Genomic DNA, 14,315 nt, shown 5'->3' with positions numbered 1-14,315 from the left:
GGGACTGGAGTGTGCTTAATGTGGTGGTGGTGATTTCTTGGGAGCAAGTGATCTTTGCAGTTGCAGAAGATATGCCCAACGTTTCTGTTGCTAACATGTTTTTTTTTTCTTTCTTCTCCCCCACCCTTCCCCTCCATGTAACAAAAAGGGGAATCAGCGCATTGTAGATAAGGACTTTGCAGTGATCAGTGAGGAAAAAGCGAGCTGTTACGGATAGCGAGCCTGGGGCAGATAGAGGTGAACAAGTTCGGCAAAAATGATTGCTACTTTTTTCAGACTATGTAGTCAAAAACCACTCATTGGTTTGCACTGTTGCAATCCTCATTTCTTTCTTTCCTTTTCTTTATGCTTTGCTGGCTTTTAATCTGAAGATGGTCTCTTTCACCAGATGTTTGCATCTTGCTGTGAGCTCAGTAGGAAGGAGCCTCTTCCCTTGGCCAGGGCCTGAAGGCACTGTCATAATGGCAATGGTGGCAGCTATGGAGGCTGGATTCCCCTTCAGGAGCCCTTCCTGACATCTGCATGGGCTTCGGGCTCCTCATTGTCCATCCTGCTGGGAGCAAATCCACATATACTCAGCTACTGCTTGAAGCCAGGCCTTACACAAGTCCGTGGGGAAGCCTTTGGATGCTGTGTTTGCTCTTCAAACAGCTGTTGGGTCTTCAGAGACCTGGCTGCTCAAAGTATCCCACACAGTGCTGTCTGGATCCCAGCAAAATTAAAGTCATCAGAAGGGCAGTCTTGGAAGTTTTCTGTAATTGCTTTCCAGATGGGTGTAATTTTGTGCCACTGCTGATGGTGATTTGTTTGTGTGGGGTTTTTGGGGAGAGCTGCACCATGAGGTGTATGAAAAAAGGGTGGGGAGGCTTTCTACATCGATGTTTCTTGGAGAAAATGTTGGCCTGGCACTCGTCAGGTGTGAACCTCTTGGCTGAAGCTCCTGGAAAACGTCATTCTGGGGCTGCTGTTCCTCAACATCTGCGTTCAAGAATCAGGTGCTGCACGTAAACAGGATACAGGGGGAAGGGGAATTTGGCCTAACTATCACTAACTTGTTCCTCCCCCAGCACAGAAGACCAGCCTGCAAGGCACTGACAGCTGCTGCAACTGAAGAGGCGTGCTAGAAAAGGACAAATAAAACTAGAAAAAGGATAAATAAGCTAACAATAATCCTTTGAGTGTTTTATTCTTATTGCATTTTAGTAGCACTTAGGATACGTAGAAATCTGGCTTACGGTAAATGTCTTTGAAGTTGGGGAGGAATAGTTTTCTGGGAAGAATATGAGCTGATTTGTAATTTTTCATAGACTTCAGTCATCTGTGTACAGGGACAGTTTCAGTCCGTCTCACAATACTTATAAACTAAAAAAGTGTGATAAATGGGCAGCCATGTCCAGTGGTGTTCAGCCTTTGGGGAAAAAACTGTGATTTTATAGGGTGGTAAATGTGCTGGGCTAGACTTCAGATGTTGTACCATGAGTTCCTGCATAATTTTTTCCTGGATTGTGATTTGCACAGTATCCTCACTTAAAGTAGTCCAGCAGTAGTTAAAATGATTTTTTTGTTTTTACATCTTTAAGGCTGTGGCAGGTCTATTGCCACACTTAAACGTTTTTTGTCCTTCTTTGTCAGAAGGACATGTGAATTTCTACAGAAATATGGACTTTAGGGGTTGTTGACTCATTGTTGATGAGCTGTTACTGTTCCTTTGACAATCCGAGACTGCCGTGAGCATTTTGAGTAGCAACAACAGCATTTTGGCTGTGAAAAGATACACGTACCCGTAGGTACGTGTACATGCATGTAGGCAGCAGTGTGAATGCAAAGGTATTCTTAAAGTTGAGAAGGATCCTGGTGCAGCCAGGCCTTGCTGTCAATGTTGAGATAAGTTGCTCAGTGTTTTTGTGTCAAACTCACTTCTGAAATCTGTTTCCTAGAAGTCAGAAACCCCACTGTGGGGATTTGTGGAGCCTTCTGGAGTACACAGGTGACTTTGAAACAGGTTTTACTGTTGTTTTATTGGAAACAATGCTGGTAAGTGCTTTAAGGAAGATCTTACTCGTATTTTACAAACTGTCGTGGTTATCTGTGAGCAGAGCTGCTACCTGAACCTCAACCTCTTGTTCTCAAAGTCTGCCATCTTAAAAGCTTTCTGTAGCGCTCTGAAGAGCTTCACTGATAATTCCATACTAGTGAAATATTGCTGGAGTTTTGTGATTTTTTTTTTTTTTTTACGATATTAGCTGCCTTACAATACTGCTTTAGCAACAACAAATATTTTAGTTTAACCCTCGTTGTGGAGGCACTAATCTTAAAATTGTTGAAGAAATGCTCTAGTTACAATTCTGTGGCCTTGTTCATAGATAATACCGAAAATGGTTTTCTGTGTTCATAGAAAAGTACTAGTGTTTACCCAGATTAGGAGGTTAACTGTAGTTCTGTAAGCAGTTTGTATACAGTTATAGGATCTACCTTTTGTGAATTGCAATTTGCAGTCCGGAGTTAAATTTTTCTTTTAGTGTATAAAATTGTCACTTACTTAAAAATAAGCCGTAGTTCAAATGTTGAAAATTCCCTGGCACACACGGTGTGGGAGTTTGTGCTGGGAGAGTATGATTAGTGCCTGTAAAATCTGTGCTTTTACTCTTTTGTTTGCTTATTTTTTTTGCCTCTAGGCCCTTATACTGCCAAGGGAAATGTTTTAAATATCAACCAAGTTTTTCATATCCTTCAGGCAGGCTAATCTGATATTTGCATGGGTGCCTAAAGTTTGCCCAGCTTTGGCAGGGTGAAAACTAAATACAGTCTTCTGGGTTTGTGCAGTTCGATTGCAGATGCATGAACACAATTAGGAAGGAAAATAATTTAGTATTGTCCAAGAGATGGCTTATTTGGCAGGGACCTCTGTTCATGCCCCATCTCTTTGGACTTTGGCTCTTCTAACATTCTCTGGTCTCCCAAAAAGCAAGCCCCAGCTCAGTCTCTCATCCCTGGCAGTCGGCATGTTATATTCCTCCCCTGCTGTGGAGGTTAGTCAGTAAAGATTCCCCCCCATAGCTGGCTGTTGTGTGTCTTGGGATCTGCACTGGCCGCCGCTGCTGCTTGTTGGGCTCTTCTATACTAAGGTTTGGCCATCAGTGCTTAGTATGTTTCTATGATCTCGTGCAGGGGGATGAGGTCTTTTTGCTTGAGTGGGAGGTACCTGCTAAATGTACTTCTGAGCTTTCCCCTGTATGTTGAGTTATAGCTCTTCTATGTGAGAGAAGGGGTTTGGAGACCCCCTGCGAGCAAAGTCAGGGATTCTGAAACCCAGCTGGTCGGTGTGTTTAACATCATGCGCTTGCGCTGACCTTCATTTGGTGCAACTTGCTCCTTCCAGATTGGCAGTGTCCATAATGCTGGAGGTGACTGGCTTACTTGTCCTCAGTCACTTTCTCACACTTCTCTGGGGTGTTGTTTTCAAAGTTTTTCAATTAAACCATCAACTTTTGGGACTGTTGAGGCTAGAGATGGGAATTATTGAAGAAGAGGCATTTGGAAAAGTTCGCATCTAGTCAAAGTGAAAATCCAAGTGAAGAGGAACATACAGATGAAGGCAGAATGTAGTCAAGTGCTCATTCGATGTGGAAGTACATCACCGAAAGGGCTGTGTTCCCTTCTGTGGTGACTTCCTTTTTTTAAAGACTGACAGTATCAGATATCTCATCTGTCACGCTCAAAAAAAAGTTCTCAAATTATTTTAACAAAAGACTGTTTAATTTACCCATGGACTTTCAAGGCTGTATGTTTAGTCCTGCTGTATTCATTGCAGTCTGAAGTCACTTTTCTGCATTTTCTTGGGTTCTGCTAAACATACCTGTGATTTGGGCACGTTAATTTATGGGAGAGTACAGCAGCTCTACCCTGGGTGCGCAGGGCTCTGCACGATGTCTAACTGAAAAGCAAGGGTGAAACTTGCATTCACTAAAACTGAAAAACAATTAGCTGTGACTAGGGACGATTTTCAGACGATTAAAACCCAAGCTCATACATTTTAATGACTGTGCAATCTCATAATTTTCAGCTAAATTAAGACAGCAAGCAAGTCTAAACTGCGCTTCCCTTGTATGCCAATAATAACAAATGAGAGGCGTCTGCAGAGGATGAGTTTGGTTATGTCTCCTTTAGCATTTTTGTACATTTAAAATATGATAGCCTGAATACCGTCTTCTCTCCTTGGGTTTATATTTATCTGTAGTATCACTTAATGAGCTATTAGAAATCAAATTCCTAGATAGTCCTGCTGGCTGCTCTCCATTGCAGGATATTACTGTGATACTGATTGCTGCAGTAATAGCTAGAACACATATTTTTGGTTTTAAATATTTCATTAAAAAAATCAGCAAGTTGGTTTCTCTTAAAAATGTATGTTCTTGCATCTCTTCTTTGAGTAGTGTTACTGAATGGCAGTGATAATGACTGATTCATATGGCAGTGATTGACTTTGAGGTTATCTTCATTAGCAGCATCCTAAATAACTTCCTTTAGGATGAAACTTAGTGTAACATGTTTTATTTATTGAATTGTCAGTATGTAATTAATGTGATGATACTGACACTGTCTGTAAATAAGCTGTAGACAGCAGCTTCAACTGTTATTTGAAATTTATCCCAATACTTAGTCCAACTATGTTTGCAAACAAAATCCTACTAATAAAGATGATCCCTTGGCTCTAATGGTGCTATTTTTCCCCACCTTTCCCCTCTTTCTGATATTTGGGTACTTTGACCTCTTAACAACCAAGATAGGCTGCTGCTTCAAGGGACTCTGAATAATTTTCATTTAATCTTAAACATACTACAAGCTACAGAAATTTTAATTTAAAATCTAAATACGATGACTTAAATCTAAATTTTCTTTTAAAATGCAAATAGTTAGTGTCTGATGTTTGGGTCACAGTTTCAGTTCTTCGTTGGAATAGTAGGAACTTTGTTCTCGTGGTGGACCTGAATTGTCTATCAAGAGCGTGTCCTTCAATGTAGGATTGCGCCTTACTGTAACAAGTGAAGGAATTTATTGAATTATGGGAAAGTACAGTATAAAAAAGGCCATTAAACTGTGGTTTTAAGGTTGTTAGTTCATAGCCATATGACAGTGTATTTTGTCTGTAATGATATTAAGCCTCCGTGCCGAGTGCTCTTGATGAGTTTTCGTTTTTGGTGGATGTTGCAAGTTGAGGCTTCAGAAGAGAAACTACCTGATTTGGTAGGTAATGTTGAACTCGTGGGTAGCCTTGGCTGCAGTGACCATGAGATGGTGGAGTTTGAGATCCTAAGGGCAGCTAAGAGGGGGAAGCTCAGCAAGCTAGAAACCCTCGATTTCAGAAGAGCTGACTTTCGCCGCTTCAGGAACCATCTTGGTAGTGTGCCATGGGATAAAGCCCTGGAAGGATTGGGAGCCCAAGATTGCTGGTTGACTTTCAAGGATCATCTCCTCCAAGTTCAAAGGCACTGCATCCCTAAAAGGAAGAAATCAGGCAAAAACACCAGGAGACCTATATGGATAAAGAACTCCTGGCTAAAATCAAATACAAAAGGGGATTACACAAAGCGGTGAAGCAGGGACTGGTAACCTGGGATGAGTACAAGGAAGTTGCTCGTGTACTCAGAGACCAGGTTAGAAAAGCTAAGGCCCTGACAGAGTCAAATCTGGCCAGTGATATTAGAAATAACAGAAAAGGATTTTATAGGTATGTGAGAGAAAAAAGAAAAATGAGAGAGAATGTGGGGCCTCTCCAGAAACATATGAGTGACCTGGTTGCTGAGGACATGGAGAAGGCTGAAATTTTCAACAACTTTTTTGCCTCAGTCTTCACTGGCAACCACTCGAACCACACCACCCAAATCACAGAGGATGCTGGCTGGGTCTGGGAGAGTGAAGAACCAGCCAGGGTAGGAGTAGATCAGGTCCGGGAACACCTAGAGAACCTGAAGGTGCACATGTCCATGGGACCTGATGAAATACATCCACGAGTCGTGAAGGAACTGGCAGCTGAAGTTGCTAGGCCACTAGCCATCATATTTGAGAGGTCCTGGCAGTCTGGTGAGGTTCCTACAAATTGGAAAAGGGCAAACGTAACGCCCATCTTTAAAAAAGGGACCAAGGACAACCCAGGAAACTACAGACCTGTCAGCCTTACCTCAGTGCCAGGTAAAATCATGGAACAGATTCTCCTGGTAGCTGTACTAAGGCACGTAAAAAATAAGCAAGTGGTTGGTGACAGCCAGCATGGCTTCACTAGGGGCAAGTCGTACCTGACTAATTTAGTGGCCTTCTACGACAAAGCTACAGTGCTGGTTGATGTGGATAAAGCAACGGATGTCGTTTTCCTGGACTTGTGCAAGGCGTTTGACACTGTCCCACATGACATCCTTGTCTCTAAAATGGTGAGACACGGATTTGATAGATGGACCACTCGGTGGATAAAGAACTGACTGGATGGTCGCACTCAAAGAGTTGTGGTCAATGGTGCGATGTCTACATGGAGACCAGTGTCAAGCGGTGTCCCTCAGGGGTCTGTTCTGGGTCCAGTGTTGTTCAACATCTTTGTCAGCGACATGGATGACGGCATTGAGTGCACCCTCAGTAAGTCTGCCAACGACACCAAGTTGTGTGGTGCCGTGGACTCACTTGAGGGAAGAGATGCCATCCAGAGGGACCTTGATAGGCTTGAGAATTGGGCCAGTGCAAACCGCATGAGCTTCAACAAGTCAAAATGCAAGGTCCTTCATCTGGGTCAGGCCAATCCTAGGCACAAATATAAACTGGGCACAGAGTGGGTGGAGAGTAGCCCTGAAGAGACGGATTTGGGGGTGTTTATAGATGAGAAGCTCAACATGAGCCAGCAGTGTGCTCATGCGGCCCAGAAGGCCAACCGCATCCTGGGATGTATCAAGAGAAGTGTGGTGAGCAGGTCAAGAGAGGTGATTCTCCCCCTCTACTTGGCTCTTGTGAGACCCCACCTCGAATACTGTGTCCAGTTCTGGTGTCCCCACCATAAGAGAGACATAGATTTGTTGGAGCGTGTTCAGAGGAGGGCCACAAAGATGATCCAGGGGCTGGAGCACCTCTGCTACGAGGACAGGTTGCGGGAGCTGGGATTGTTCAGCCTTGAAAAGAGAAGACTTCGGGGGGACCTAATAGCTGCCTTCCAATACCTGAAGGGAACTTACAGGAGGGCTGGGGAGGGACTTTTTACAAGAGTGTCCACTGATAGGACAAGGGGAAATGGGTTTAAGTTGAAGGAGAACAGATTTAGATTAGATTTTAGGAAGAAATTCTTCAGTATGAGGGTGGTGAGACTTTGGAATAGATTGCCCAGAGAAATGGTGGATGCCCCCTCCCTGGAGGTGTTCAAGGCCAGGTTGGATGGAGCCTTGAGTAGCCTGATCTAGTTGAGAGGCGTCCCTGCCCATGACAAGGAGGTTGGATTAGATGATCTCTGAGGTCTCTTCCAGCCTATGCCATTCTATGATTTTCCTGCCAGGCCAGAGGAGGAGATGTTTCGGCTCCTGTTTTATATTTCAGAATATCTTGATGTGACCTGCACCCACATGTTGTGTTCCATAGAGCATCCGTTCAAGAGCATCATTGTACGTGTAGTCGGGAAGGGCATTAAGGACAAATAAAACCACACTGATGTAGGAGTACCTAGGGACTGTTTTTGATTACTGACCACAATCAATATTCTGTTAATAAGCTAGTGAAAGATAGTTTTGTTCAGGAGTCCAAAAATACAAAGCTTGCTTAGAAGAGGGAGAAAGAAACAGAAGAAGCACGGATGCTAAGTCTTTAATTACCCGAAACTAGTACAAATGTGTCCAGAAGTGTTTGCTGAATAAAACCCAAGTATTGGTGAAACTAATTATGCCTTGAGATTATTTGGAGTTCAGTAAGCGTGGTTAAACTGTCTTACGAAATAATTTTAGAAATGAGGCTGAAAAATCTGTGAGGTGTTGGTAGTTTTATTAAGATGGTACCTCTATTCTATAAATGAAAGTGAAAATTCCTTTTCTGAGAATAGATAATGAAGATCAAAAGCTGGGAAGATCTAAAATTTCTTTGGTATTGTCTTATTGTTTTTTTTCTCTCATTTTTTTTTAAATAGTGATCACATGGAAAATATTTGTGGCTACTTAATGAAATATACCAATCTTGTCACTGGTTGGCAATATCGGTAAGTCTTTTATGGTGCTTTTCAGTAATGTTGGTCTTTGCAGCATCTAAATAAACATGTTTCAGATTTTTTTTAATAACACTTGGATTTCCCTTTTTCTATTAGGCGAACTTCATGGAAAAGTCTTATGCTTTTCGCAATATACATTAAGCTGACATGTAGATGAATAATGTTTGTATTAAGGCACGAATAAAAAAATGGATAGGAAGTATGAAGCAGTTAACTCATTTGTTGTCTTATAACTATGCTTGTATGTGTAAAAAGCATGTACAGCATTATTTTTTTTCCTTTGCAATTAAAAATATTGTCTTTGTTTTTTCTGTTGAGTCTGGAACTTTATGCCAAATCATGTAATAATTTAAAAAAAAAATAATAGTTAACACTTTACTGAAAAATCAAACTCAAGCAAGCTTTTCCCTTTAATTACCCAAGATGTCTGTCTCCCCTGGAATAACTTGCTTTTCTTTGACAGGCGAAACTTTCTGATCTGGCTTCCAGCTTGATGCTGTTCCTAGAGCAGCAGAGTGCAACCAAACTAATATTGGAGAGACAAGTCCTTAGCATACCACACTGGCCAGATTCCTGTGCTACCACTGGCATGCAGTGACTTGTCTCAACACACTTATCATTAAACTCAATTGAATAGTTAAAGCATATTGTCCACTTAATTTCTTTTTTAAAATCTGGAGTTGCTCCAGTTTCACAGTTTTGTATCTCAACTGTTTTGTATTTGAGGCTGTTTTACCCTTAATTTATGTAGTTCAAGGATATATTAAGCCTTAGACGTTCAGGGTATTCTTTTGATTCCCAAAATCTTGCAGTAGCACTCTTCTGTAGGCAGCTCTTCTGTTGTGCAATCCCTGGTCTCTGAGCAAAAATTGGCAAGAACTTAATTTTTGTGCAGTCTTGTTGGGGACATAATTCCATGTGTTTGGGCTTGTACTGACTCAAGTCTTTAAGTTCCAACCCCAGCTGTGCCAACCTTTAATTAAAGTCTTAACTTATTCCAGTACTGCTAGCCCCCCTCAAAAAATAAAAGGAAAAGAATGGGTTTGGTTTACTTAGTGTATTTACTTTATCTTTGCAGATTTTTTGTTTTGAACAATGATGCTGGCCTGCTGGAGTACTTTGTGAATGAGCAGTCGAGACATCTAAAACCCAGGGGTACCCTGCAACTAGCTGGAGCTGTGATTTCACCTAGTGATGAAGACTCTCACACCTTTACAGTCAATGCTGCCAGCGGGGAGCAGTATAAACTAAGAGGTAGGACCCAGATTCTTGGGCAGGGGATTCTTCCACTAGAGGACACTCCTGGCCCTCACCTGTGGCTACTCTTCTGGGCTTGACTGTGTGGCCAAAGTGAAAGAACTTGTTGGACAGACTGCTGCAATGAGAGTTATGTGAAACTTTCACTCTTCAGTTAGGAACCATCCTTCTTTATGGATAGTTTCATACTCTTGGGGTTTGATGACTTTCGGAAGACCGTGAACTTCAGATGTGTAGAATGGGGTTTAAACTTTTATATAAAATGTCCTTAAACTGTTGTTGTGGTTTAGCCTGTCTGACAACTAAGCGCTACACAGCCACTTCCTCACCCTCCTCCACATCCAGGGAACGAGGAGAATTAAAGAGGAGAAGGGGAAGAGACCCATGGATTGAGATAAGAACAATTCAATAATAATAAAAAATTAAATAAATAATGAAAAAATATGTGTACAATGATAATAATATACAAAGAAGTGATGCACAGTGTAAGTGTTCACCACCCAGTGACCAATGCCTGTCCTGTCCAAGCAAACGATTCCAAAACAGCTAAGTCCTGACTCCGCAATCCTGGACGAGTGAGAGTCCTGAAAAGGGAACGAGATAGCGCTCCGAGAGTGGGAGCCCCTGGAAAAGCAAAAGCCCTTCTTTCTGGTCAACGCTCATCTATATACTGTTCATGACGTTGTATGATATGGAATACTCCATTGGCCAATTTAGCCCTCAATCCTAAGTGTCAAGTTTGAATCATAACGGGAGTTGTGGACCCTCTGGGAGGGGACCCCCTGGAGGGACCCTCTGTGCTCCTGCACACTGGCAAGACATGGGAAGCTGAAAAGTCCTTGAGGTCTCAGTGCCAACTATAAACATCACTGCACTGTCAGCATTCTTCTCATAACGAATCCCAGATTTAAACCCAAACACAGAGCTCTTCTAGCTGCTAAAAAGGAGTAACTCAGTCCCAGCCAAAACCAGGACAACTGTACTGATTGAGTTTTCTAAATCATTATGGGTGGTAGTACTGTGGTGATGCTTGCATGGAATTACATTATTCCTAATGTTCGATATGTTAGCCTTCATGTGATGGTTATAGAAGCCCATTCTCTAATTTTGCAGGCTATGGAAATCTGGGCTAATATCTTATACTATTTCTTCCCTTGAAGACTTGCTGTCATTATCTACTTCAGGGTATCTTACTCTCATTCCAGGAACATGTGTCATGTTGTTAGACTAAAATACGTGCAAGGGGAGTTATTGTTTGTTGAAGTTATTTCTGTGTTACAAAATTAAAAAAACAGAGTACATGCCATTTATATTGAACTTCATTTGATGTTATAGCTAATTACTGGTCAGCTGAGCAAGTTTTAGATAAGAAATACTGTGTACTGTTAAAGCCTCCTGTTTGTTTTAAAAAAATTAAGGAGCCTTTTGCTGATGATTCAAAATGTCCTCATATGCATAATCATTTTTGTTTGCTTTTATTAGCTACTGATGCTAAGGAACGGCAACACTGGGTTAGCAGGCTACAGATATGCACGCAGCATCACACGGAAGCTATTGGAAAGGTATCGTATGACTGGTATTTCCGTGGGCAAAAATAATTTAGGCTGGTAGTTCCAAATACAACTATCCTGTTACGTAAGACAAATACTAAAAAGAGTCTGTGGTTGGGCTTGACAGTTATATCAGGAAACATTTTTCTGAGTAATAGCTGACTTGTAGTTGAGACATGCTTTAGGAATGACAGAAGGTGAAGTCAGTTTGCCTCGGAAGAGCTGAATGGTCCTCCCTGAGCAGGTACTGGTGAGCTGGTGTTTGAGCAGGAGGCAGAGCTAAAAGATCAGTGTTTAGCCCAGTATTTTCCAGTGGCTCTGCGTTTTTTTAATGGATAAGGAGACAGGTCTTCAGTGTTATTGAAGCCCTTCCATTTTGGGAGCTTTCCTTGTAAATTAACCTGTTTTAAAACCACTCAACAGCCCACAAATACATTTAGGATGAATTCCCATGTTTGAGAAGCAAGTCCGCAACACTATATCTGAGGGTTGTTGCTTCCATTTGCTAACCGTGTGATGGCTGTGAATATAGAATCTCCTGATTACCATAATGCCTATTCTGATATTTGAATAAAACCTTGTTTTTAAGGTAAGATCAATGTCTTGTCATTTTGTTGTAAGAGATAAGTTCAATGATTAATTCCGAATGAAATTCCATTCTCTTAAAATGTGAGCACTATCCTTCCAGGACCTGTTAGGAGTCAGTGTCTAGTACTGTTGTAGGTCAAGGACTAATTTTTAAGTCAGAGAAGTGATACATATTGATCAGTCTTATTTCACAGATTGTTCATAATTAGACTGTAAAACAGGACAACTGTCAGCAGGTAGTGCAAAATATTTATTTAGCAGTTGCTCCTCATACATTATTAGGACTTTGTCACCTGTCCTTGTTCTATAAAAAAATCAAGGATTAAATTGTTCTGCTGTATCTTTCAAATTAGAATATTTTCTGGTTATTAGGAGTTTGTAAATTGTAAATGTTTCTAAATATGTTTGTTTATTCACTAGAACAACCCTCCTCTGAAATCTCGCAGCTTCTCTCTTGCATCCCAAGGAAGCGCCAACTCTCCTGGTGTGCAAAGAAGACCCAGTCAAAATGCAGTTTCCTTTTTCAGTGTTGGACATCACAGATTACCAAGTGGAAGAAGAGTTCCTATTATGCAGCCAGATCACCTTGTAGATGTTAGAGAGGTTTGTATGCCTTAAATTATCTTACAGCCTTTTGAAAGGGCTGTCCTATTATTTGAAGGATTGTGGAGAAGCCTGATACTGTTAGTTGGATTTATTGTCAATACTGTGTCCTAAGCTGTTACTGCGCAGCTGTGGGAGGAGAGTTAACTTACCATGGCTAATTGAAGAAGTATGTCATGTATATTCTATGACTTTTTGTATCCTGCAATAATATCCTGATCCTCAAGGTAGAATTTTGCTTGTTCTCATCCTTGCAAGTCCTAGCACTGCAGGTGATGAGGGAATATCCTTAAGGAAGTATAATATCACATACTATGATACTATTATATCATACACTGTTTTCTTCCTGTGTCAAGCTCTAGAAGAATTGACTAAGCTGTACTTGTATCAACTATGAGTAAGGAGAAATTGGTCATGACTGATGCTTGAGAATACAACTTTCTGGTATGCTAATTCATGTGGACAAATTGAGTAGGGATGGATGTAATTGAAAAGAGAGCAAAATAAAATGAGCAATTTGGAAGTATGTTTTTTTCATTATACATTCAGTGGTAGTGTATTTTGGAAAAAAAAGGAAATAATTACCTTTTCATCTTGGCTGCCAGAATGGACTGGCTACTGGTAGATTTAACTTGTGAATGTTTACAGTGTAGATCATGCAACTCTGAAGCTCATTTTGTAACCAAAATTAATTGCTGAATTACAAACCTATTTTAGTAGTAGTATTGATATTAATGAGTATTGTAATGTTAGCTGTGTAATTAGTGTAGTATGATACATTTCTTGGCAAAAATAAGTTTCTAATAGAGGGCTTTTTAATCTAGCAAAGAAGGATCTAGGAAGCGTGAATAGTTAGAATTGAACTTAAACTGGGGCAGAAGAATGCTCTGTATTGTGAGCATCATTAGCCTTAAAATATGTGTCTGAGCACTGTGGGAAGTTCATCAGTGGGAAGCTGTAAATGAGTATTGAAAATACTTGCCCTGGTATGGTATGCTGCCATCATTGTTGTCCCTTGATTTAAATCAAGTCCTGTGGCATAATTATTCAGGAGACTAGATGAGGTGACTGCCTCTAGACCTTAGAATCTGTGAATCTCTGTCTGCAGCAGTCTCTTCTTGCAGATGGATTGCAAAAGGGTAACTGCTGCCATCCTAGTTTTGTCCTCTAATAACAGCAAAGTCTCCTGTAGTGATAATGCAAAGACATGGGAAGTCCTGTCAGGTACCCAGGAAAACTTCAGCTGGTGTCCTGTGGCTTCTGTTTTTTTATGAGCTGGTTCATCTCCTTTATCCTCTGAAAGAGAAGTTTTTCTTCCAAATTAATTTAAAAACTGAAGCTATACAGGTAGTTACCTTTCAGATTGATTCATCGAGTTACCTCTTACTTTTGGTAAACTTCTTACTAGTGTGGAGCAACAATTACAACATATGGTAAACTTAAATAGTATTTGCACTTTCCTACCTATTACATGAAATCAGTAACATTACAGAATATGACATTAACATTTGCAGAATTCGTATTGGTAGCTTTCTTAGCCATTTTTCTTTCTTTTATCTGTTGTTGTATTTTGATCCTTGAGGTGTTTTGATGTTTACCTGTTTATGTGAGGTAATGTTTCAGAAATGTTTTTTTAACTTTTTGACTTTTCAAATGGCAATATGGCATTCGAAACTTGAGGGAGGAGAGGAGAGTGTGTGAGCTGGAGCACTGAAGCAGTGGCTTGCATCCTCTAATTGAGATTCTCACTGGGTGGGAAATAAAGTGGAATTGTTTTTCTTAGCATTGCAGAGAGCACAGAAAACTTCATGTTCTCTTTTGATTGTTGAGTTGGGTGACACAGCATGATTATTTATCAACTTAAAAATTTTTGACCTGTTCAGACGAAGAATCCTCAGTAATGTAGTTTTTCTGAATGTCAAAGTTAGTTTGCTTACCTTTTTAAAGCTAAAATGCTTGTTAGCTACAATGCCTACTTTTTTTTTTTGTTAGATATGGTTAAAATACTTAAAGGGCAGGTGCCTGCCCGTTATGCTTGAGCATAATACAGCTTGAATACTTGCGAATTCAGTTCGAGAAGCTGTGGGAAGAAC

At 40.8% G+C, this 14,315-nt stretch overlaps 1 protein-coding gene across 1 annotated transcript in view; it reads left to right on the top strand.

Moving 5' to 3' along the window:
- OSBPL11 (oxysterol binding protein like 11) overlaps positions 1 to 14,315 on the top strand; it is a 45,924-nt gene that overhangs the window by 10,686 nt on the left and 20,923 nt on the right. Inside the window, exons 2-5 of the mRNA XM_086615436.1 lie at positions 8,147 to 8,215; positions 9,303 to 9,478; positions 10,964 to 11,043; positions 12,040 to 12,222. Of these exons, the coding sequence (XP_086471562.1) occupies positions 8,147 to 8,215; positions 9,303 to 9,478; positions 10,964 to 11,043; positions 12,040 to 12,222 (508 nt within the window). The remainder of the gene's footprint in view (positions 1 to 8,146; positions 8,216 to 9,302; positions 9,479 to 10,963; positions 11,044 to 12,039; positions 12,223 to 14,315) is intronic.

Source organism: Tauraco erythrolophus, chromosome 8 (genome assembly GCF_009769465.1).
Source record: "Tauraco erythrolophus isolate bTauEry1 chromosome 8, bTauEry1.pri, whole genome shotgun sequence".
NCBI lineage: Eukaryota > Metazoa > Chordata > Aves > Musophagiformes > Musophagidae > Tauraco > Tauraco erythrolophus.
This window is presented reverse-complemented; position numbering and strand designations above follow the sequence as displayed.